This window comes from Benincasa hispida, chromosome 11 (genome assembly GCF_027475165.1).
Source record: "Benincasa hispida cultivar pf3 chromosome 11, pf3_genome.v1.1, whole genome shotgun sequence".
In the NCBI taxonomy this organism is placed as follows: Eukaryota; Viridiplantae; Streptophyta; class Magnoliopsida; order Cucurbitales; family Cucurbitaceae; genus Benincasa; species Benincasa hispida.
In genome coordinates this window covers 11297694-11323353 of record NC_143488.1, presented here as the reverse complement: position 1 = coordinate 11323353, position 25660 = coordinate 11297694, and the positions used below count along the sequence as shown (strand labels likewise).

At 36.9% G+C, this 25660-nt stretch overlaps 1 protein-coding gene across 1 annotated transcript in view; it reads right to left on the bottom strand.

Moving 5' to 3' along the window:
* Positions 1–9479: 9479 nt before the first annotated feature.
* The window catches only part of LOC120090296 (Tetratricopeptide repeat (TPR)-like superfamily protein), a 38310-nt gene continuing 22129 nt past the window's right edge, over positions 9480–25660 (bottom strand). The window contains exons 4-13 of the mRNA XM_039047870.2: positions 25507–25623; positions 24762–25260; positions 23464–23502; positions 16091–16212; positions 11862–12008; positions 11666–11755; positions 11450–11574; positions 10593–10798; positions 10005–10129; positions 9480–9892 (exon numbers count right to left, since the gene is read on the bottom strand). Coding sequence (XP_038903798.2) covers positions 9710–9892; positions 10005–10129; positions 10593–10798; positions 11450–11574; positions 11666–11755; positions 11862–12008; positions 16091–16212; positions 23464–23502; positions 24762–25260; positions 25507–25623 — 1653 coding nt within the window. The 3' untranslated portion in view covers positions 9480–9709. The remainder of the gene's footprint in view (positions 9893–10004; positions 10130–10592; positions 10799–11449; positions 11575–11665; positions 11756–11861; positions 12009–16090; positions 16213–23463; positions 23503–24761; positions 25261–25506; positions 25624–25660) is intronic.

The window sequence follows — 25660 nt, the reverse complement described above, 5'->3', positions numbered from 1 at the left end:
TCTATGTTGTCATCGTATTGTGTTTTTTCCCTTTGGTATATCTAATCACAAATGGGAAGAGAGAACTTTCGTAAACAGTATACGCTTAATTGTAATATATTATGATATTTTCTTTTAAATATTATGCCACAAATGGTGAGTAAATTTGAAGCAAATAATGAAAAAATAATAATAATTATTTCCCAATGTTTCCAAAATCGTTTCTGACCATAACTAAGATGTCATTAAATTCCTAACTTGAATAATTAGTTCCTTAAAAAAAAAAGTACACAAAAGAGAATAAACATTTTTTAGCAGTTTCATTCTATGATTTCTCGGTATTTATTTATGGACAATATTATAATACATCTTATTTACTGTATATTTAATTATCTGCGTCTAATTTTTTATTTTTTAAAAACATAGATTTCAAATATATCTAAAATAGGATTTTGTTAGTTTCGTTAAATATGGAAACAAAGTCCTGATTCGTGCACCTAAAGGCCAGTGTGCGTGTCCTGGCACCCACACTCAGTGTCAGTATGTGTGCACCCTACGCCGGCATTGGTGTGCCTAGGTTGCCTTAAGTTGTGTGTGTTCATATAAATATCGAAACAAAGTCCTGATTCGTGCACCTAAATGCTAGTGTGCGTGTCCTGGCACCCACACCCAACGTCAGTGTGTGTGCGCCCTGTGTCACAGTCATGCTTGTGCAGGGTGTGTTGCCTATGGCCGCATAACCGTCTCCACCTCTTTTTACTATGCTTTCATCATATGTATTTCCTTTTTCTAGGTAGTTAGGTTTATATGTACTTTTCTTAGTGAGTGACCGTTCACCCATTTCCATATGCAAGGGTAGCGGATGTGTTTTTGTTCAGAATGCACTATATGGGGATAAGACTAACCATCACTTCCCCATATCCAGAATAATATGTTATAAAGTTATTGTTTATATTTGTTGCTTTCTAGCCTACTACAATCTTTCTCTTCTCTATTCTTACAATCAAACTGTTTGCGAAAATCTTTTCTCCAAACCTGTTTTCTAAAACCATTTTCTCTAAAATGGGGGTGGAGGTTGCGAGAAGCACCCGATGTGCCATCGGCGTTTCTTATTCGAATTGGCTAACTTGTTCGTGAGCGGGAACAAGTGTCGCACAATCGCTAAGGGAAGCCTCGAAAAGTGCGATTATAATAGTTGGTATCAGAGACAAGTCGGCTCGTAGAGTTGAAAAGCTGTGATCATGTCTGCTACGAAGCAGTTGGGCAAGTCCCATGTTGATCGATTGATCGAGATTGAAGAGCAAATGCTCTATTTAATAGAAGTCCCTGATCAGGTTCGGTTCCTAGAGACTCAGTTACAAGAAGTCGTCGACAAGGCCGACAAAATTGTTGCGGTGGCTGGCCGCTTAAACGGGATTCCCATCAGAGAATTGTTGATAAGGGTTGAGAGCCTATAAGCAAAAACTACGATAGGTGGGCCTCTTAAGTATGGGGATGGTTCGTCAAGCTCTGTTGCCCCGATAGAAGAGCGTGTCAAATAACTAGACAGCTCGCAGAGAGGGATCATTCAGATGGTGTTTAAAATGTCCGAGAACTTTCGAGCCACCATCGATGTCATCCGGGTAGAGATTGCAGACACTAGTGCAAGAATTAACCTCACCATAAGAGCGGTAAGAAATCAAGCCCCAGTCGGGGATGCAACCCAATTCAACAAGGTAAAGGTACCCGAGCCTAAGCCTTTCTGTGGGGCTCGCAACGCAAAGGCACTAGAAAATTTTATCTTTGACATGGAACAGTACTTCAGGGCTACGAACACAGCGACTGAAGAGTCGAAGATCACCCTAGCGACGATGCACTTAGCAGAGCATGCCAAGGTACCCGAGCCTAAGCCTTTCTGTGGGGCTCGCAACGCAAAGGCACTAGAAATTTTATCTTTGACATGGAACAGTACTTCAGGGCTACGAACACAGCGACTGAAGAGTCGAAGATCACCCTAGCGACGATGCACTTAGCAGAGCATGCCAAGTTATGGTGGAGGTCCCATTTCATGGATGTCTAAGAGGGATGATGTACCATCGACACGTGAGAGAGACTAAAACAAGGGTTACGTTCTCAGTTCTTCCCCGAAAATATAGAGATTTTGGCAAGACGCAAGCTATGGGAACTGAAACATACTGATACTATTAGGGACTATGTGAAATAATTTGCTAGATTGATGTTGGACATAAATGATATGTCCGGAAAGACAAAATTTCCTGTTTTATCGAAGGCCTGAAACCATGGGCAAAAAACAAAACTATATGAGCAGAAAATACAAGATCTTCAAGCCACATACACAGTGGCCAAATGGTTATTTGACTTGATTGATGAATCTCAAGAGATGAGGCAACACTCGAGATCCCCTAATAGGGGGAGAAAGAGCAATGATTCAAGCCCATCGAGAAATAGTAGGGGAGATAAAGACAGCAGTGGGGATAGTAGACCCCCTCAGTAGACAATTGAAAATACGTGGCGGGGGCAGAATCATAAGAATTTTTATCAGCCCTTATCCTGTTATATATGCAAGGGACCGCACAAGGCGAGCGAATGTATGGAACGAGCAGCCTTTAATGCTTTCCAAGCCACATTAGCTTCTGACTGGAAAGGCAAAGCTATTCAGGTAGAAGAGGAGAATGTGCAAGCAGAGGAAGATAAAACCCCACGGGTTGGGGCCCTGAGATATCTAGCCGCTCTCCAAAAAGATGTAGAAGAAGAAAAGGGATCCTATGGAGGCGGATTGATGTATGTTGATGCTTGGGTAAACTATAGATCGGCCAAAAGTACCATGGTTGATTCTGTAGGGATTAGTGTCTTAATTCTCCCAGAGTCTCGTTATTTGTAATGATACACATTGTTTGATGAAACAAATGGATCATGAATTAAGTGATAACCTAAATAGGTCTGTAGTATAGAGATTAAGGTTGGATACCTGATCTTGGTGACACTACGGATATGACCTGCTTTGTAGAGGTTTGCAAGTGTTGTAAACCACTATAGATGGTAGATCTTGACCACTCATGTGGAGATGTGCAAGAGGGGGTGTCCTATACAAAGAGTTTGTATAAGATCGGACCACGAGATGACTAGACTCTATATAACGCCGTTGATACTAGAGACTTACATCTCTCCTAAACGACCATAGGTAACACGACTTCAATCCTGAGTGGTTTGGGAACTTCTGCCTTTGAGGGCAATCCTTTGATTAGTATGAGTGAGAGTAGCTAGATTGCCAACTCAACATGCCTACCTTTTTGAGAACTTGTCTAATCTGGGAACTAGAAACTCATTACACAAAATGGAATTCACTCATTTCCCGAAGCAAGGATAAGTAGAGAGATTGCTCCCCTAAGGGCTGATTCCAGGTCTTGAACATAGTGGCCACAGCTTCTCTTTGGAAGAGAGAACTCAGTCATGGTAGGACTATGACTTATGTTCATTAGAGGAATCAATGAGACTTAAGGAGTTAGATGTAACTACAGGGGCATAACGATTATTGGTCGAGCTATACTTACGAGCGATCTATGAAGGGTCGTCGCACTGCTGATTAGTTAAGATGGACACATAATATATCTGTGGTAAGGAGAGTTCAGCTATCGATCTTTAGTGGAGTATCTGGTAGTTAACGGATGGTGGATCCCGTGACTAAAGAGTTTAGTCAGTTATTCACGTACCGTTGGAGCTTCGAGCTGCAGATCCATAAGGTCCCCTTGGTAGCTTAATGAATTCAGTTGAGGATTAGTTCTTGGTGTTGATTTGAAATGTTCAAATTGACAAGAGGTAATTTAATTATATATGATATGATCGGTATGATGTATGAATACATCTAGTGGAGGATTAATGTAAATGAGATTTACATTAAGTACCCTGGAATGGAAAAAGAGTTATGGTTTATATGTTTCATGAGATGAAATATTAAAACTATAGGTTATAAATATAGTATGATAAGTTGGTTATCATTTATATTTATAATAATATTAATTATTGGATAATTAAATCTTTTTCTCTAATAACCAATTGAGTGAAAGGTTATTGGTTGTTTCATGGTAACCGTGAGATAAAAAGGAAATTGTTTTCCTAATTTTAGTAATGTTAAAATTTTGTGAATTTGAGATTTTCTCTCTCAAAAAATAATCTCACGGAAGTTGTAAGTAAATAGAATTTACTAAGCGACAACTTGGAGTGAGCTAAATGATCGTGTAGTATTTGTAGGCGATAGACACGCAGCTAAGCGATGAGCTAAACAATCGTTGAGCTTTTGCTAGACAATTGCTTAGTTTTTGCTAAACGACTGGGCATCAACCTATGCAATAGGATCAGCCTTCTCCCACTTGCTGAATCATTTACACGATTGTTGTTTCCTCCATCTTCTGCCTCAAACTAAGTCCACACAGAGCCCACCCTCTGGATTCTCACATCGAGAATATCATAGTAGCCTTCTTGGTAGTGTCATATTCAACTCTACATCGTCGAGGTTCTGTGGAAGTTGTTCGTGCTGCTGGGGTGTTCGTGACTGAGGCGATCATTAAGTTCAAGTTCGCAGTGTTCATACAGTGTAGCGGTCGTGTTGGAAGAGCGTTCCAGATTGCTATGTTTGAGCATTCGTGATCAAGGACCTTGGCGATGAGTCTACAAATGTGTGTAGCATTTCTCCTTGATTATTTGTAGTATCATGCTGTAATTTTTGTAATGATTACATAACCATATGTTTCTGTTTATGACTGCAATTTTAAAGTTCATATATGATTATAATTTGGAATGATCTTTCCGCTGCTCATGGAAATCCTCGTGTTCGATTTTCTTCAGATTCGGGAGTCACCCATAACTTTATGTCCAAAACAGAAGCTAGACGGTTGAATCTACGCTGGGAAGGAGGCACGGGTAAAATGAAAGTAGTGAACTCTAAGGCCTTGCCGATTACAGGAATGGCAAAGAGGATAGTCGTAAAGTTGGGGGACTGGAGTGGCCCTGCCGATTTTGTGATCGTTAAGATGGATGACTTTGATGTGGTGTTGGAAATGGAGTTCTTGCTTGAGCACAAGGTAATATCGATACCCATCACCAAGTGTTTAGTGATCACCGAGTCTACGCCCACCGTTGTGCATGCTGAGATCAGACAACCGAAGAGAATAAGGATGATCTCGGCCTTCAGTTGAAGAAGGACTTTACCCACGAATCAGTCAAAATCGTGGAAGAGAAGGCCCCCAAGACATTTTGTGTGTCTTGGAGCAGTGTCCTGTTGTTGAGCCGGACAAGTTACACGTCCCCAACTCTAAAGAGAAGAAGAATGAGAGGAAGGAAGCCTAGATACTGAGAGTTCCTACCATGAGATTTGGTTCGAATAAATTTGTGCCTGGGACAGTTTCGAAGTGGGGGCAAAGAGAACCTCTCCTCGTGAGCAACTTTAGAAGACCGATGAAAGTCATTGAAAGGGTTGGGAAAACCTCTTATCGGGTGCAGTTACCATCGTGGATGGAGATTCATCCTATCATCCACATAAGTAGACTGAAACCCTATCATCCAACCATGCCGAGGAGAGATATAGGATGGTGACCCTTCCGCAAGCCACAACGAAGAGAATGGCAGGAGAAGAAGCCAACGAGAGACTTGTAAGAAAGAGTGACAGAGCGAAAATACTAGGACCTAGTTGGGAAGAGTTTCTAGAGAAGTGGAGAAGCCTTCAAGATAGAGAAGTTCGTTGGGAGCGCATGGAAGGCCTCAAAGGCAGCTTCTCAACAATATGTTGAGTTCGAAAAGAGTCGGTTGATGGGGACTTCAACCAATTGAGTGGGAGAGAATGTCACAGTCATGCTTGTCCAGGGCGTGTTGCCCATGTCCGCATGACCGCATCCACCTTTTTTTACTATGCTTCCATCCTATGTATTTCCTTTTTCTAGGTAGTTAGGTTTATATGTACTTTTCTTAGTGAATGACCGCTCGTCCATTTCCATATGTAAGGATAGCAAATGTGTTTTTGTTCAGAATGCACTATATGGGGAAGACTAACCATCACTTCCCTATATTCGGAGTAGTATGTTATAAATATGTTGTTGTTGCTTATTGCTTTCTAGCCTACTACAATCTTTCTCTTCTCTATTCTTACAATCAAATTCTTTGCGAAAACCTTTTTCTCTAAAACAGGGGTGGGGGTTGTGAGAGGCACCCGGTGTGTCATCGATGTTCCGTATTCGAATTAACTGACTTGTTCGTGAGCGAAAACAAGTGTCACACAATCGCTAAGAGAAGCCTCGGAAAGTGCAATTGTGACACCTTGCGCTGGCATTGGTGTGCCTAGGTTACCGTAAGCTTGGTATTAGCCTAGGCTTGAAAATTTAGTATCGGTAAGGCATTGTTGAGTCCATTAAGAAATATTATGAATATTAAGCTATAATAAGGCATAAGTGTGGACTCTATAAAGAATATAAGGTTTAACTTAAGATAAAGGAAAAAGGATAAAAAAGTCTAAGTTAGTTAAAGTTATTTAAGCTCAAAGGTGAGCAAGTATCATTGACCATGGTTATTCATTTATATTATAAAACAGAGATTGGAAAGGCCTATAACCCTTTGGGAGTAAGCTAGTAACAGTGAGTGACAAATTTTTATAAATGTTATTCATAATATTCTTTCTACACCTATGTTCTATGAATGTTTTACTTTAAATGATTTCAAAGCCTAATTTAGTCATGATTTATGTTGAATGAATGATTTATCTAGCATGAAGCAAAGTTTCCAAAGTATATTAAATCATGAGTTTTCCTTTTCATAAGCTATAATCTTCAATGCTTCTAAAGCATGAATTTCTTCTAAAGGGAATGTTATATGTTATGACTCCATATGATGTTTTAAATATGATTTCCATGATACCAAGCATTTCTAATGTGTCCGTGAGACTTAATACCATGTTACCTATCTTTAATGCTATGTTTTCTAAGAAATGCTAAGTGAGTTTAAGTACAATGAATGCTTTAGTTAAAGCATGATTTCAGTACCTTAGTTATGAATTCCTAATACTTAAGGAGATGAAGGTATCTGAGACCATGATACTGAAGGAGATGAAAGTATCTAGGGGTTTAAGCTAAGTTTATGGTCTTTGGGACCCACTTTAGTACACACATAGACTTTGGGTCGTGTGTTAGGGTGTTATTAGCCTTTGGGGCATATCCCCATGCATGTATGAGTATTATCGACATTGATGGTGATGTACTAATTCTACCACAGTTAAGGCTATTGACGTTGGGAGTATGAGAAAAAGGGTTTTACCTCAACTAAGGCGGGTACAAAGTTAAGTATGAATGTTTTATGTGATTTGCAAAAGACATAATATGTTTCAGGGTTTCTTAATGACTATGAATGTTCAAATGTTTTAAAGTTTATAAGTTTAAGCAAAGCAAGTTACAACCCTAAATTCATAAAAACATTTCCATTTATCAGTTACTCTCTAATTTATTCAGCTTATTTATGTTTATGAACGTTTATTTTTAAATAGTAACTCACTGAGCATCCCAGCTTACTTTTTCAAATGTTTTCCCTCTTCAGGTAGCGGTTGAAGTCCCGAAGCCTAGCTTACAACTGTCAGTCTGCCACAAGATAATAGATCCCTGATAGACCCTGAAGTCTGTTTAGGTTCTTATTGTGACTTAGTTGGTTTTGAAACTCATGTACATATAGTGGGGAAAGGGTAGAACTTAAAGTTCGTAACTTATGTTTTCGATATTGTGTTATAAACTCTGGTTATAAATATGTATATAAGTTGGTAATGTGTTAGCCCCTTTTATATGAAAACTTCTAGTAACTTTAGGGGTTTAAGATGGAATTCATGAACATTACAAATATTTATACTTGTCTATTATGTGATATAGGAGCAAGGAAATAGGTTACAAGTCACAGTTGGATAGTAGGTGTCATAAGAGGGTTGACATCTGTTGTCTTCACATCTATTCCATGATGAGAGAGTAGCTTGGAAGGGCGTGTGACACCAGAAATGGTCCAAAACGAACGCAGTAGGTCAAAACCTTAAGAAACCACCTGGTGTAAGAGGATTTTTGTAAATGACGACATTTCGAGCACGAAACCCTCATCCCGGAATGGTAAACTAGAAACCGGAGGTCTTAAATCCACGAATTCGTGCCTTTTTTTTTCCCCTATCAAGAAATTCAATTTTGCTGGCAGTGCGGAGGGATTTCTCATTCCGTTCGCATTTCGTGGTCGAAGGGCTTTTGGTCCCCGACGAGGTGCCAAGGATGTCGATTTTCGTACATAAACTTTCTGTCCCAAAAATGGCATGAAACGAACATAGTGGGTCCGAACATTGAGAAAGCACCTGGCATAGGAGGATTTTGGGAATAGATGGCATTTCGAGCATGAAACCATCATCCCATGAATTTGTGCCACTTTTTTTTTTTGGCCTTTGAAAGGGTGCAAATGATTCAAGAAATCGATTTGACTAGTGGTGTAGAGAGATTTCTCGCTTCGGTCGTGTTTCGTGGCCTAGAAGCTTTTGATCCCTGGCAGGGTACCGACGACGTCGATTTTCATGCACAAACTTTCTGTCCCAAAATGGACACAATGGGTCAGAATCTTGAGAAACCATTTGGAGCAAGAGGATTTCGGGAGCGACTAGCATTTCAAGCTAGAAACTGTCATCTCGAAACGATAGCCAGAAACCAGAGGTTGTAAACCCTAAACCCTAAACCCTAAATCTTAAACTCTAAACCCCTAAACCCCTCAATCCTAACCCAAACGCTAAAGTGATACTGGAAATGAAAAAACATACTGCACGCCTATGGTCTTGGGTGTTATATTGGCCTATGGTCAAACAAATTTTATGTTAAAAAAAATCTCCCAATGATATATTGAAATAAGAAAAGGAAAAAATAAACTTCTAAAACATACCAATACGACCATTCTTAACGGCTTCTTTGAATATCCCAGCAAGAAAATAATCAAATAACAGGTTTTATATTCATAAAATAATCAAATAACAGGTTTTATATTCATAAAGAATGCGCATTCACATCATTAGGGTTAACCAATCTTCAACCTAACTCATTTTTTTTTAACGACGTGTTTGAATAATTTTGTTTATTTTTCTACAGTTATGGGATATTAAGGTGCTATGTTGCTGACATATGGCTCAATATCTTAAGAAAAAGAAAAGGAAAATAGACCTTTTAAAAATGGGGTAGTTGCATGCATTGCAAAATCAGATATGAATTTTGCAACCATACCATTGCAGATTTTGTAAAACACTAGTCCAACGGAAGTGTTAAAAGAAGTAACTCAATCCAAGTATATTTATTAAGTTATATACGATATACTTCATTCTAATTATATCAATTAATAAATTATTTATTGATTGGTATCCAATATATTTACACTAGGAATCTCATTCTTATAAAATGAAACATGTCTTTTACTTCAAAATAAGCTAACTCATTAAATGTTGGTTGTTGTTAGATATATTGTTGATGCACATGGAATGTTGATTATTATTAGATATGTTATTGATACACACATCTTAATAAGTCATATATGCAAAATACAAAATATATTTAAAGTGAGCAATAAATTTAATATTAACAAGTCGATCATAGTTTTTTGCTTTTAAATAAAAAGTACAAAACAAAATTATAAATAAATAAATAAATAAATAATCATAAAAACAAGCTGGTTTGAAAAATCTTTCAGGCAAACTCTAAATTTTCCTCTTTCCACGTCTCCCTGTGTCTATATCCATAAGCTTCGATGATGAAATCGGCAATGAAACCGACACACCAATGGATTCTGGTATATCGAGATCAACTCCAAGGGACGGGCTACCTGCACGCTTGATGTCAACCCCCTTTAGTTGCTGAATTTCAATCCGTACTTTGTCAATCTAAATACACGAGGGGGCAAAAAGCAATAAAAAGTAAGTGCATATGATTGAAGATATTTGTTCAAAAACGCTAACTATTCGTCAAAACATCAGAGTAATTTGAATGCCTTACTAATTCGATGTGATGAATGGAGGAATGCGCATCGACCAGTCTCCTTTGCAGATCATCTGCCTTTTTACATTGATATTCCGCGTTCTCCATCTCATTTCCTTTTTCACCCAACTCTTGATATAAAGCTAAAAATGTATACAAAAAGAAAAATAACTTTGTATGTGCACTAATATAATACATATATGATATATCTATGGATCAAAAAGTGTAACAAAATAATTATGGAGACAATGTTAAGCAAGCCAGAGGACAAAGATATATATATATATATATATATAAGAAATAATAATAATAATAATAACAAAATAAAATATGAGCCTCACTCGGACAAATGCAAACTACCCTTCATAAAACCGCTCCCTTCTTCACATGTTTATGCTCTTAAACTTTTGTGATTGGGGATCAATCATTCTATTGCTCAAATATAGATTTGTACAAAAACTAAACCACTTTATTTGAATATGTGAAAAAAGAAGGCTCGGAGACGTTAAATCCCAGCGTGTGTTCTTTCATTCTAGGTGCCTTTTGAAAATCTCATTGCACTAAAATGTCAATCGTAACTAAAAGGAATATATATCATATGCATACTTGTTAAAACTGATAGTACCCAGATCTGAGTTGGGATGTCATAGAGTTTCTTTGCCAATGTTAAAGATGATCTCAATATCTCTCTGGCCTGCACGGTGTCATGTAGAGCAAGTGCCAGACTCCCAAGGATTGTCAAATATTGTGCAACAAGTTGAAGATTCCCCAAATGATTGTGGGTCAGCTGTAATCCTTTGGCCAATCGATTTCTGAGGAAGAGGGGGAAAAACACCCTTAGCTGATGGTGGGCATGCTTCTTTCCCAACATCAATGACATAACAAATACCATATGATATCCTTTGATGCCTCAAAAGACACCAAACCTGAATCTCATGGACCAAAAGTCAATTACACCCTAAAATTTATTACTATGTAGCAAGATATTGCTTTGCCACATCCATTAACTAGAACCTAACACATTGATAAGATACAAATATGAACACTATTTACAACTGAAGAAACAAATGGTTAGACAACATACAAGGAATGGTTACAAGAAGGCTCAAAGTAAGGAGCCATAATTCAGCTGCTGACTGATACATACAACTGGAAACTACAGATGTGCAGAACATTAATCATTTGATCCTTGCAGCCATTTTTAAAGCCAAAAGTCCTAAATTAGCATATTAAATTTCCTTTTCCTACCCCTGATTTCTTAATTTGAAATCCGGCTGGTTTGTATGAAGGTTAACAGAGTAAATTTTAAAATAAGGGCCAAAAAAAATGCAAATCGACACATCACTTGGCAAAGGGTTATCACTCACTATAAAGCGGGGGTAGTTGGCCACATAAAATCTTGCAGGGGAAGGTTAAGACCTCAAATACTTGCTGTATTCTCCAATCTAAATGGAAAAAGATACCTTGCTTCTTGTAAATCATGTTGCTTCATTAGTAAGAGGCCATAAGCAAAAAGAACACTTGTTTTCTCTCGAACTCCGACAAAAGAATCCATCATTCTGTAAACTGGTCCAATCAAGTCCAGTGCCTGTAATGCTATTCAATCAATAAAGCTAACAAATGTGTAAGCATGTATATTTCATCTCGTATATAAATTTTAAAGCAGGAGAAAATGTTACGAGTGTAGATGATTCAGCATCGCCAATACAGATATAAGAGACAGCCGCATAAACTTGGCACATTGCTTGAATTGATTTGCTCTCCGTAAGCTACATAATCAGGCAAGAGACTTGATCAACAAAATTTGACACTAATAATAAACCATAAGCACGACTTCAAGCAGTATCAGCAGCATGGAAACTAAAATTGCAAGACCTTTGCAGCCTCGATATAATGGAAGGTTGCTTCATGGTAACAACCAACGTAATGAGCATACTGGCCTCTAAGCATCTCAATCATACTCTCACATGCCTGCAAGATTGTAGGAAAGCGCGAGAACCAATTCTTCATCTGCACCAAGGCCTACATACATAATACAGTAGCGGTATTCAGATGAAGGATGCGACTGAGAGGCAAACGTTCTGCTTTCTTCTTCTGGATTTTGTCACATATTTTAACAGGAAACAAATTTTTAATGAAAAGAAGCAAAAATGTTGGAAGAATATATACTCCATTAAAGAGCAAGAACAAAAAGTTGAAACATCCAAGAATGGGATACGAAGATGTATACTTGTGTATAGTCATTTATATCTTTTAATTAATTTTAGATGTCCTTTCCTTCTATAATTAGTTCCTTAGTTAGGATTTCTTTTGTATTATATTTACCCATTATTGGTTTTTTTTTTAAATAAGAGAGTATGGTATTTATCAAAAAATAACATGGTATCAGAACAGTCAAGCTTAATTTTTCGAAGAAAGAAACCTAGCTGCCGCAAATAGCAGAGTTCATCTTCGGCGAAATCTTTAAGCAACTTCCAAAGTTGTCTCACTCCGGTAGCACCATCCTTCTCAATGTCATCTTCAGAGTTGTTGCTTGACCTCAACACTGTCACACAGCAATACATCCTCGACTTTCAGGTCTTGCTATCATAGGTTTTCAATTCGTGTGGTTTTCCACTTAGCTTGGGTTTTGTTCCCATCTCCAATCATTCTGCTATCGATGAGTAGGTCTTTCTCTCACCCTCCTCATTCTTGGTTTTCGTTCGCCACAGCTTCATCTACCAAGCTCTCAAAGACTGTTTCAAACCATACAGAGACTTCTTGAGTTTACACACCTGATGGTCAAACTGAACTTCAAAACCAGGAGGAGTGCTCATATAAACCTCTTCCTCTAATTCACCATTTAGAAACGCATTCTTCACATCGAGTTGATGGAGAGCCCAGTCTTTGTTAACTGCCATGAAAGGAGAACTCGAACTGTATTTAGCTTCCTACAGGAGAAAAAGTCTCTGAGTAGTCTATGGTATGATATGTATTTATATTGTAAATTTAATTAGATGTCCTTTATTGTAATTTCATCTCCTAGATTAGGGTTTCTTAATTACCTATATATATGTATCTTCAGTCTGATTAAGTGAATAAGAATTATCACTCTCTAAACGTCTCAGTACATGGTATCAAAGCTATCTAGGGTTTAGAATATTTGTTCGACGGCTACACTAGGGTTTACACTTCTCACAAGGTTAGGGTTTGAGTTGAGTCATCAAGTTTTGAGTGGCCATTTGTCTCACCACCCATCCCAGTAGAAGCATTGCCACCATCCGATCAAGTTTGCAGTCGTCCGTCACCGAAAACAGTCGCGCGGGGAGCTCAAGCGCCATCGGAACAATAGTCCTCAGTGCGTGTGGGAGCGCATGGAGTTTCATCTCCACTTTCGGCCAGTTGGGTTCTTCTCAACTCGTGTCGTGACACACTTCAACAGAATGGCATTGCTGAGGAAAAGAATAGACACTTACTTGAAGTTGCTCGTGCCCTTATGTTCTCTATGAATGTTCCAAAATATTTGTGGGGTGATGCCGAGAATGTTAAAGGGCTGAGTTGCCCGTTCTCCCCTCTCGGTTGGCGTTTTCCAGCCACTAGAGCAAGTAGGCAAAGTCCGATCGATCTAGATCAGCCCTATGAGATCAAGAAGGGCTTCCATGGGAAGGTTACAATTCTGAAGATGCGAGCAAGTGCGTGACAGGCCTTAAAACGCATCCCGCATTGAATACGAATAAGCTCTTGTACCCATTCCAAATTTCAGTCCAATCAAATGAGCATATCTGATCAATCGAATGTCATCTAAGGTTTTGAATTTTAAAACTCCTCTTAATCACTTCAATGAGTTTTTTTCCTAATAATCGACTGTCTTCTGATTTACCAATTAAATTGTTTGGGTGTACTGCTTATGTCCATACTTCTCCTCTTTCTCGAACTAAGCTTTATCCTCGAGCCACTAAATGCATTTTTGTAGGCTATGTTTCTCATAAGAAAGCTTACAAATGTTTTGATCCTTTGACCCACAAGTACTCGTAAATGCACCAAATATCCCATTGAAAACTATCTTTCTTATCATAGATTGTCCGACTGTCATAAAGCCTTCACAACCAAAATAACCAACCTATTAGTTCCAAAGAATATACAAGAAGCCCAAAATGATTTGAATTGGAAATTAGCCGTGATGGAAGAGTTCAATGCACTGAAACAAAATTGCACATGGAACATAGTCGAACTACCAAAAGATAAGAAGACGGTGGGATGCAAATAGGTGTTCACTGTAAAATGTAAAGTTGATGGTAGTATTGAAAGGTACAGGACCAGATTGGTTGCCAAGGGGTTCACTCAGACCTATGGCATTGATTATCAAGAAACATTTTCTCCAGTAGCTAAAATTAATTCTATTAGAATCTTATTGTCTGTGGCAGTTAATTTAATTGGCCTTTTTATCAACTTGATGTGAAGAATGTCTTTCTCAATGGGGATCTTGAAGAAGAGGTTTTTATGGACTTACCACTTGGTTTTGAGGTGGATCTTGGGATTAACAAAATGTGCAAGTTAAAGAAATCATTATATGGGCTTAAACAATCTCCCAAAGCATGGTTTGAACGGTTTGGAAAGGCAGTCACAAGCTACGGATTCAGTCAAAGTCAAACTGATCGTACTATGTTCTATAAACATACTGGAAGTGATAAGTTGGTCATTTTGATAGTATATGTTGATGATATCATTCTTACAGGTGATGATGAGACAGGACTGAATATCTTGAAGAAAAACCTTGCTAATGATTTTCAAATCAATGACCTGGGAACCTTAAAGTATTTCCTAGGAATGGAGTTTGCCAGATCTAAAAATGGCATTCTTGTCAACCAGAGGAAGTATATTCTTGACCTACTGAATGAGACAGGTTTACTTGATTGCAAGATAGCAGAAACTCCTATTGAGAAAAATTTAAAATTGGCTGCTGCAATTGAAAAATAAGTAAAAGAAAAGGAAAAGTACTAGAGGCTTGTAGAGAGACTCATATACCTCTCTCACACACGTCCTAATATTGCTTTCGTAGTTAGTATAGTAAGTCAGTTCATGCATGCTCCCGAGTCAATTCACTTTGAAGCAGTTTATAGAATTTTGAGATATTTGAAAGGTACTCCAGGAAAAGGTATATTATTCACAAAGCATGACCACCTAAACATTGAGGTTTACACTGATGCTGATTGGGGAGGAAGCACGACTGATAGAAGATCTACTTCGGGGTATTGCTCTTTTATTGGAGGAAATCTGGTTACTTGGCAAAGTAAAAAATAAAGTGTGGTTACAAGAAGTAGTGCTGAAGCAGAATTTAGGGCATTAGCCCATGGTATTTGTGATGGCATATGGATAAGAAGACTATTGGAAGAATTGAATTTCTCTCAGACAATGCCCATACGCATCTATTGTGATAACGAGTCAACAATTTTCATTGCCCACAATCCAGTCCTTCATGATAGGACCAAACATATTGAAGTTGATAAACACTTCATATAGGAAAAGATCGATGCAGGAATAATATGCATTCCCTTTCTCCCGACAGCAGAGCAAATCACAGATATGTTAACCAAAGTTCTTCCAAAGTGACAATTTAACAAGTTGATTGACAAGCTGGCTATGAATGATATCTTCAAACCAGCTTGAGGGGGAATGTTGATTATTTCCTTTATTGTGAAATTTTATATTTGTTGTATTTTATTCTTTCCTTATTTGTAATTATTTTATTCTTTCCTTATTTGTAATTGGGTATTTCTTCTATTTAAGAAATCCTTTCTTCCTAAGATTAATAAGAGAAAAATAATGTTTTTTTAGCACTTACTTACCCTAGTTATAAAGTTCTAAAGCTAATAGGACAAACTCCAACAAAACGACGAAACGAAATACAGCTAACGAACATCAGCGTACATCATTTGAAGATACTTCTTGCAAGACTCAAGAGAAGTTAAAAGTGTGTGCTGTACATCATGAAAACCTTTAGAACGCCACAAGGAAAAGAAAAAGACTAAGTCGACGGTGCACAAATGGAGAGTGAGAGAGAAATAACACAGAACACAATTGAAAAGATGTACACTTATGGACAAATAAAATTTACTAGTCCTTACCTCTTGTGCCTCAACAAATTCAGAACGTGTCAGCTCAATGGCTACTTTGTTTTCAAGAAGTTGCATAAGGAGCATCAAATAAACGCCGGCCATCCATATGGCAGAGTGTTGCAAACTGACTTCTGATAAACACAAAGTTACATAGAGTTAATTAATTATAAATTTTTAGTTTGTTACAACATGAAATTGTGAAGTGTGTATAACCGTAAATTTATCCCTTAATTTGTGTTATTATATTTGCAGAAATTAGAATGTGATTATTATGATAGGATTTTTTCCTTTTCTATTTCAGGTCTTTCTTCTATTTAAGTTGGACTCTTATAATGCTCTATGAGAATGGCCGGGATGAAGCATTAGGAAATTCTAGAGTCACTAGAAAAGTGCGCACTATTTCAGATCACTTCCCCTTGTTGCTTGAAGCCTGCTCCTCTGTTTGGGGCCCCTCTCCCTTTCGTTTTTGAGATTGTTGCCAGATTATCGAAAGACACTTGAGCTGTAGCAATCATTCAGGATGGGCAGGATATGTTATTTTTTCAAAAATTAAGGAGCCTTAAGGCTGCTCTAAAGACATGGCATGCAGATTCTGAAGACAAGCAAAAGAAAACAGAAGAAAGATTACTAGAGGAGATTGACAAAAGTGAAAGAGTGGCTGAAATTTTAAATTCCATTTCACTGCAGCAAGATCTAAGATTGGCACAAAAAGCTGAACTAATGGAATTATACCGGGTGGAAGAAAGGAATTTAATGCAAAAGAGCAAGCTAAATTGGAAAAACACCAGCTTCTTTCATCGCTTCTTGGCAGCAAAAAAGAGAAGGAATTTGATCGCGGAGCGGGTAAATGATCAAGGTGCTCCAACCAACTCCTTTTGTTACATTGAAGCTCTGATTTTGGGTTTTTTATAAGAACCTCTATTCCAAGACCATTGGAGTAGGATCTATCCAAATTAATTTGGACTGGGCTGTGGTTTCAGATTTTCTTAACAAGCTGTTGGTATAGAAATTAGAAAAGCCATGAAGTCGTTAGGAAGAAACAAAGCCACGGGACGAAATGACTACAGTGGAATTCTTCATTAAATTTTGGGACCACTTTAAAGATAATTTTTAGCGCCTTTTTGAGGATTTTCATAGTAATGGCAAGTTGAATGCACGTGTAAAAAGGAACTTCATTTGTCTAATTCAGAAAAAAGAAGATGCAGTAATGGTTAAAGATTTCAGACCCATTAGCTTCACCACCCTAGTTTACAAAAGTGTAGCAAAAGTGTTAGCTGAAAGGTTAAAAAGAGTAATACCCAGCATTGTAGCTCCTTCACAAAGTGCTTTCATCATGGGAAGGCAGACCTTGGACCTGATTTTAATAGCAAATGAAGCAGTTGAGGATTATCGCTCCAAAAAGAAGAAAGGTTGGATCCTTAACCTCGATTTGGAGGAGGCTTTTGGTCGTGTGGATTGGGACTTCTTTGAGAAAGTCTTAGCTGGAAAGGGATTCAATCCACAATGGATAACTTGGATAATGGGCTGTGTCAAGAATCCAAAACATTCAATTTTCATAAATGGGAGACCAAGAGGTAGAATCCAAGCCAGAGGAATTCGGCAAGATGATCCACTCTCTCCATTTCTCTTTTTACTAGCAAGTGAAGTTTTGAGTGCTCTCATTGCTAGGCTTCATGAAGGGGAAGTTTGAAGGCTTTATTAGTTAGAAAAGATAAAATTCATGTCTCGCTTCTTCAATTTACCAATGACACACTGATTTTTTGCAAATATGAAGAGGAGATGCTAGAGAATCTTCGAAAAACGATTGATTTGTTTGAATGGTGTTCCAGTCAAAGAATAAATTGGGAAAAATCTGACATATGTGGAGTAAATATTGAAGAAAATCAAGTCAATTACTTGCCTATCATGTATGATGTATTGCTCCAAGAATTCAAGAATACTTCTTTTTTTAATAACTAGAAATGAAGGCACAAAGGCCTATTTATATACATTAGGTGGGTGTTAACCTAGGGAGCCGGTCAGCCTAAGGAAGATACCTGTTAAAGAAGGTAATAAACTGCTTCTTTTACAGTTGGTTGTTACAGTAGGTTAAAGCCTCAAGAAACAATTAATTCGATTCTAACAACTTAAATTCAACTACAACTAGTCAACAATACAACTACATCAATTCTACCCGCCCGAGAGAAACAAATGTGCCATCGAGTTTGGGTAAGTGAGTTCAAATTCATCTGGAGGATGGTAATGATATATGTCTAAAACATTAAATGTTGGGCTGATTTGCATTGCTAGTGGAAGATCTATGTGGTATGCATTAGGACCCAATTTCTCTAGGATAAGAAAAAGGCCGATCTTCTTGTTGGTGAGTTTGGAATGTTGTCCTTTAGGCAATCTAGTTTTCTTCAAATGTACCATGACCAATTCTCCAATTTTGAAATCAGCAGGTCGTCTATGTTCATCAGCTCTAGATTTGTAATCAGCAGTAGATTTCTCTAAATGTTGGCGAACCTCTTCATGTATTTGCTTCACTCGATCTGCCATGAAAATTGCTTCAGCACTTAGGTCAACTGAAACAGATAAGTGGGCAAGATCTAAGGTCAATCTTAGGACTTGATTGTAGACAATTTCAAAGGGACATTTCCCGACCATATTATTAAAAGTAGATTCTGCTTGCGGAAGTGTGAGATCCTATTGACGGGGTTTGTCTCCACTCAAACAATGTAGGAGGTTACCAAGTGTACGATTAGTAGCTTTTGTTTGTCTATCAGTTTATGGATGGCTAGTTGAGCTAAAAAGGAGAGTAGTGCTGAATTTTTTCCATGGGGAACGTCAAAAGTAATTCATGAATTTGACATCTCGATCGGAAACTGTGCTTTTTGGAATGCCATGTAGACGTACAATGTCCCTAAAAAATAAATTTGCCGCATTCAAAGCATCATTAGTTTTTTTGCAAGCTAAGAAATGTGTCATTTTACTAAACCTATCCACAATTACCAAAATAGAATCAAATCCTCGTAGAGTTCCAAGTAAACCAAGGACAAAGTCCATGGAGAGGTCTTCCCAAATATTAGTAGGTATTGGGAGAGGTGAATAGAGACCTTTGTTTGAACTAGATCCTTTGGAAGTTTGGCAAATAAAACATCGTTGGACAAAATTTGCAACATCCTTTTTCAATTGTGGCAAAAAGAATTTAGAAGAAAGGAGTGCTAAGGTTTTATCTTTACCAAAGTGTCCGGCTAAACTACCCGAATGTAGGCTTTCAGTCAATTAACTCTCCAGCCCAACTCGCATCAGTGTAAAGTTCAACAAGTTTATTTAATGGCTTTTTGAATAACAGTCAGACCTAGAGTACTTTTCAAATATCTCAAAATTATGTTTACAACTTGAAGATGACATTCATTAGGATTGTTCATGTTTGGATTGTATGTCCTAAAACTCACTGTTTGTAATTTTAAACATATTCTATTTACAGAAAGATGTTATTGCCAATTATTCAATAAAATTGTTGTTAAATATGTAAATTACACTCGAATAAATCTGGCTATTACATGAATACTTGAACATTATGTGGAGACATAAGAGCAGATCAAGTTCGAGTAGATAGCCAAAATGATTTATAGTATATAGATAAGGCTGGGTACCTTATTCTGAAGACACTATCGGATGCGGTCCACTTTATAGATGTTACAAATGTTGTAAAGTACTACAAACGAAGTGATCCTGATTCATTCATGTGGAGACATGAAAAGTAAGGGCATCCTATGCAAAGAGTTTGTATAAGATCGGACCAAGAAATAAGTCAATCTTACTTTATAACGCTGTTTACTATTTAAGACTGGCTATTTCAAAGCGATGACCTAGGTAACTTAACCTTAATCCTGAGCTAACTATGAACTCTTATTTATTCAGGATTATCCTTAGATTTGCATGAGTGAGGGTTGGCTCAACAGCGCCAGCTCAATAAGCCTCCCATTCAGGGGTAAGGTCGAGTAGATAGCTAAAGACATAGGGTGCAAGATGAAAATCACTCTTACCCGCTATTAGGGATAGTAGAGAGGTCATTCCCTTAAAGTGCTGACTTCGGGTCTTGAACAAGAGCTGAGAGGGACTCGGTTTGGTGATTGGATCACAAACCAATTGTTCATTAGAGGATCAGTGAGACTTAAGAAACAAGAGATAATCTCGGGGGTAAAATAACTATTGACCCAGCCGTTATTACGAACAACTTGTGAAGGGTTAACTTACTAATTATGGTTATATCGAGTAACACAATATATCTACAGTGAGGGGAGTGCAACTACTGGACTTTAGTGGAGTGACCCGGTAGTTAACGAATGTTGGTTAATTGGATTAAAGAGTTTAACCGATTAATCTCGGATCGTTGGAGTCCATGATCTATAGGTTCTTTAGGTCTCCTACTAGCTCACAAACAGAATAAAACTTAGAATAGCATGACGAGTAAATTTGAAATGTTCAAATTCGAATTAAGGGAATTAGTAATTATATACAATATAATTACATGTTTAATTATCGAATTAAACGAAATTGAATAATCAAATAATATTTAGATTTGATTTAAATATTAATTTCATGAATAGAGATTCATGATTGTGGAATTGGTGTTTAATTAATTTAATATTTGATTTTAAATTAAAAGGAATTAATTAAATTGTTTATTTAAATATTAATTTTATTTAAAAATTAATTATTGAATTAACTTTGGTAAAATTAATGTAATTTCAATTTAATTAAATAAATTAACAATTAAATTTGTTTTAATTTTGAAAAGAATTTCAAAATTAAATAAGAAAATTGGATTTTGGAAAATCCACTAAAAAGTGGGATGCCACTCTGATAAACACCTATCTTCACACTCAAATTCCACTCACAAAATTGGTAGGAGGTGCTGTCTATTTCTTATGCATTTTAACTGCATGAAAAAGTGGAATAAAAGACAACTTAATACTGAGAATTGAGGCCTATGCAGTCGATTTAGAACTGAAGTACTCGAAGAAGTGTTCTTCTTTAAAAACCAGAAAACCACAGTCTTCTCATCTTTTTTATTCCCTCAATTCATATCATTTTGAGTCCCACAACTCAATCTAAGGTCCAAGAAAATAGTAGGTTAGATCCTTTGGTGTCCACAAGCTTTTGGATGGATAATTGGAGCTGATTTCATGGATTGAAGTCTTCAAAGGTAAGTTATTATGAAACCCTCTTGATATTCTATGAACATGCTTGGGTTGATGCTAAAATTAATGAATTAAAGTGCTTAATGATCCTGAATTCTTCTGTTGTATGCTCCCTACGTCCAAAAGTTCATATATTCACTCACAGCTCACATAGTATGCAATGTATGGTCTAATATGTGAAAGGTAAATTAACTTTCCTACAAGTCTTTGATACATTCCCTTGTCAACTGGACTAGTATCTTCAATTTGGTGCAAAACTAGATTTGGATCCACAGGTGTTTCTGCAGGTGTACACCCAAGATTTCCCATCTCCTTTAATAAGTCTAAAATATATTTTCTCTGAGAAATTACAATACCACTTTTGGATCGAGCCACTTCCATGCCTAAAAAATATCTTAAACTTCCCAAGTCTTTGATTTCAAACTTAGTTGCAAGCATCCTTTTAAGGTTGAGAATTTCTTCATAATCATTCCCCGTAATGATAATATCGTCAACATATACAATTAAAATTGCAATTTTATCGTTTGAAGATTTGATGAACAAGGTATGATAAGCTTGACATCTTTAATCAATGCTTTAGTGAATCTGTCAAACCATGTTCGCGAAGATTGTTTTAAACCATACATAGACTTTCTCAACTTGCATACCAATTTCCATTAGAATTGTTTTCCATTCCGGGAGGAATTTGCATGTAAACTTATTCTTCAAGCTCACCATTTAAAAAGGCATTTTTTACACCAAGTTGGTTAAGAGGCCAAACCTGATTTACTGCTAGGGATAGCAAAACACGGGCAATATTCAATTTTGCAACCAGGGCAAAGGTTTCTTGGTAATCTATATCACATGACTGGATAAAGCCTTTTTTCCCAATTAACCTTTAGCTTGCTGTCATCAATATTAATACCACATAATGCAGATTTTTCCCAATTAACCTTTTGCCTCGAGCACCACTCAAAGAATTCTAAATTTTCTAACATCTCATTGTCGTTTTTGCAAAAGATCAAGGTGTCATCGACGAATTGGAGGATGGAGACATGAACTCTATCTTTCCCTACAACAACGCCTTAAAATTTGCCTTTTTCATGAAGCCTAGCCAATAATGCACTTAGCACCTCACTGACTAATAGAAAAAGAAAAGGCAAGAGAGGATCGCCTTGTCTAATGCCCCTTGTAGCTTTAATTCTTCCCCTTGGACTTCCATTATTGAGGATTGAAAAGTTTGGGCTAGACACACAATCCATAATCCACGAAATCCATCTGGGATCAAAGTTTTTCCAGCAAGAACTTTCTCAAGTTTTATTATCCACCTTTTTTTCTTCTTGGATCTATATTCTTCTACCACTTCGTTGGTTATGAGGATTTGATCTAAAATTTGTCTTCCCCCAATGAAATGGCTTTGTGTAGGAGCAATTATACTTGACATAATGTTTTTTAAACCCTCGGCTAACACTTCCACTACAATTTTGTATGTTATTGTAGTTAAGCTGATTGGCCTAAAATCCCTTACAAAGACGGCATTTCCTTTTTTTGAATTAAACAAATGAAGTTTTCCTTTACACAAGAATTTAACCTACCATTTGCATGAAATTCCTCAAAAAGTTCCACGAAGTTCTCTTTAAGGTGTTCCCAGGTGTTCCCCAAATTTTAGGAAGAATTTTGTTCTAAAGCCATCAGGCCGGAAGCCTTGTTCTTTTCCAACAACTTCAAAGCATTTCTAATTTACTTGTGAGTAAATCTAACGACCAGCAAGGTATTCTGATTTAACTAACGACCAGCAAGGTATTCTGATTTCGAGTAACAATAGGTCATTGCAGATTGAGAGGAAGAACTCTAATCCCCGGTGTTTTGGAGTAAATGAAGTGTAAAACCCCAATACTAGGTCTTCAATTTCCCTGAATGATTTTGTTATATTTATTGTATTATATTTGCTGATTTTGTATTTTCCTTATTTGTATTGAGTGTTGCTTTTATTTAAGAAACCTTTTCTTCTCAAAGAAAATAAGATAGTATTATTTTCAATGGTATATTTGAAATTAACCAACAATTTCGCAAGTTAAACAGTCACACACAATTTTCCATGGAAGAAACTCGTTTTTTTCCCTTCTTTTTACAAAATATGCATAGAAAAGAAATAATTGAAATTCAAAATTGAGAAGTAGAAGTATGCATAGTATTCCAATTTCCAGGTCTTACCTCTTACACCATCAGCTATCCCAAGCTTCACCAACTCCTCTGCAAGAAAACATATCATTTCTTTAATGTCAAAATCAGTCTCAACTAAAATTTCTATGAGCAAAATCGAGTTGCTCCAAAAACTACAAAAAGTAGAATTTGTGAATCATTGTACGCCCTAAACAAGAAATATAACAGCTAAGACTCCAAATAATACAAGAGTCAATATCCTTCTGCCAGCCTATAATTGACAAGATTCAAAAGAAGGGACCGTTGGAAACGTTTTAACTTTTCCCGTGGAGGAAGACATACATTATGTAAAGTTGTCTTGGAGAATCTTCCAATTTACCATATGTCCTTCCGTATACCAGCTAAGGTTGAATCTATATATGGGAGAAACTATGAAAACCTTCTCATGGGAAGGAAATAAAGGCAGTAAGGTAAACCATCTAGTCGAAGGGGACTTGGTTTCCAAATCTCAGAAAGAAGGTGGTCTTGGCTTGGGAGGCTAAGTATAGGAATCTGGCCCTTTTAGCTAAATGGGGTTGGAGATTTTCTCAAGAACTTGATTCACTATGGGCCAAAGATTTACTCGCTGGACCTTCAAAGAAAATGTAATTCAAATTCTAGTTGGACCTTCAATGAAGAATCAGTCTCAACTCCTACAGGCTAGTGTTTTAAAAGTTTTACTCGCTGAAATTTGGTTTGAATCAAAGGATTTTCTATGATATCCTCCCCAATGGCTTGATCGATTTGAAGTTGCAAGGATCAATGCTTCTTCCCGGTGTTCTCTTTCTAAACTTTGTGTGAATTTTTCCTCTTTTAGGAAAAAAAAAAAAAAAAAAGAAGCAAAGGAAACAAAACTTTTCATTGATTTAATCATAAGAGACTAACGCTAAAAAATACAAAACACCAAAGATAAAGAAAATAATATAAATAATGAAGACAAGACTTAAACAGAGAATATAAAAGCATTCCAATTCAAAAATGGAATAATTTGCATCATTTAAGATAAGGAACACCAGGAAGAAGCTAGAAGACGAGTTGAGCCTAGTAAGGATAACTAACGAATAATATTTTTCCTTCAAGAACTCTCAAAAATTGTAGTCTACATCAATTGTCTTCCAATTCTCTATAAATAGAGGGAATGCCTTCTTGTATTGACAACTTTAATACATAATAAAGACTTTAATTTTATTCTTAGCGTCTCTCCTTTTAGCCTAAAATTTCTCTCCTTTTATCCTTTAGGCTACATGAGTTAATCTAGGACAAACGGATATTCAGTAGTAGATAAAAAGTTAACATTCTAAAATATTTACCTTGGATAGTAAGCATTCCAGATAAAATTCGTTTTGTGCACTCTTTGAAAAGTCCTTTAGGCCGGCTAAAGATAACAACCATAAGATCCACAAGCACATACACAGCACTTTTTGGTAGCCACTCCCCATCAATAGGATATGGTGCCAACTCAAGCTTGTCTCTAGATGTTCTCACATTTCCAAAATGCCCAGGTTCCAAAGATTCTTTGCTCGAGGAAGTTGGTCTAGTCATACTTCTAAGCTGTTCCTGAAGCTGAGCATGTTTTTCAGTGAGAGCCAACCTATCTTTATAATGTAGATCAGACCTGGATAGACTCTGATTTAAAGCATTCATTTCTTTAGTCAGATCCTCTATGTACTGGGCTTGTTGCAAATCAGCCTTCATTGCAGCATCTAATTTATCTAAATGTTGAGCAGCATTCTTGTAGTCGCAGATCCGAAGTCGATAAAATATGTGCAGCAGCTCATTGTAAAATAATAAACCAACACACTGCTGTCTCTTTATTGGAGAGGTAAGACAAGACAAAGAGTGAAGAAAAGTAAATGTGTACATAATTCTAATCAGAACAAAAAAATTACTTTTAGAGATAGATAAGCCTGGTCATCTTTAGATGTTGTGTTGCTGACATACAACCACGGAGAACATAAAAGAAGGGAAGAAAAATTATTTCAATGAAAGTCTTCTTTCGTTTCAAAAAAAAAAAAAAAGAGAGAGAGAGAGAGAGAAGGGAAGAAATCCACTTACTTTCTCAGGTTCAATAGATTCCCAGACCTCATCACATTTGTTAACAGCTTGTTCAACAGAATTATCATCGTACCATTGCATAAGGTGCACATGAAGGATAGAAGTAGCAAAAAACATCTTTCACACGTGAAAACAAGATAATTAGTTAGATGTG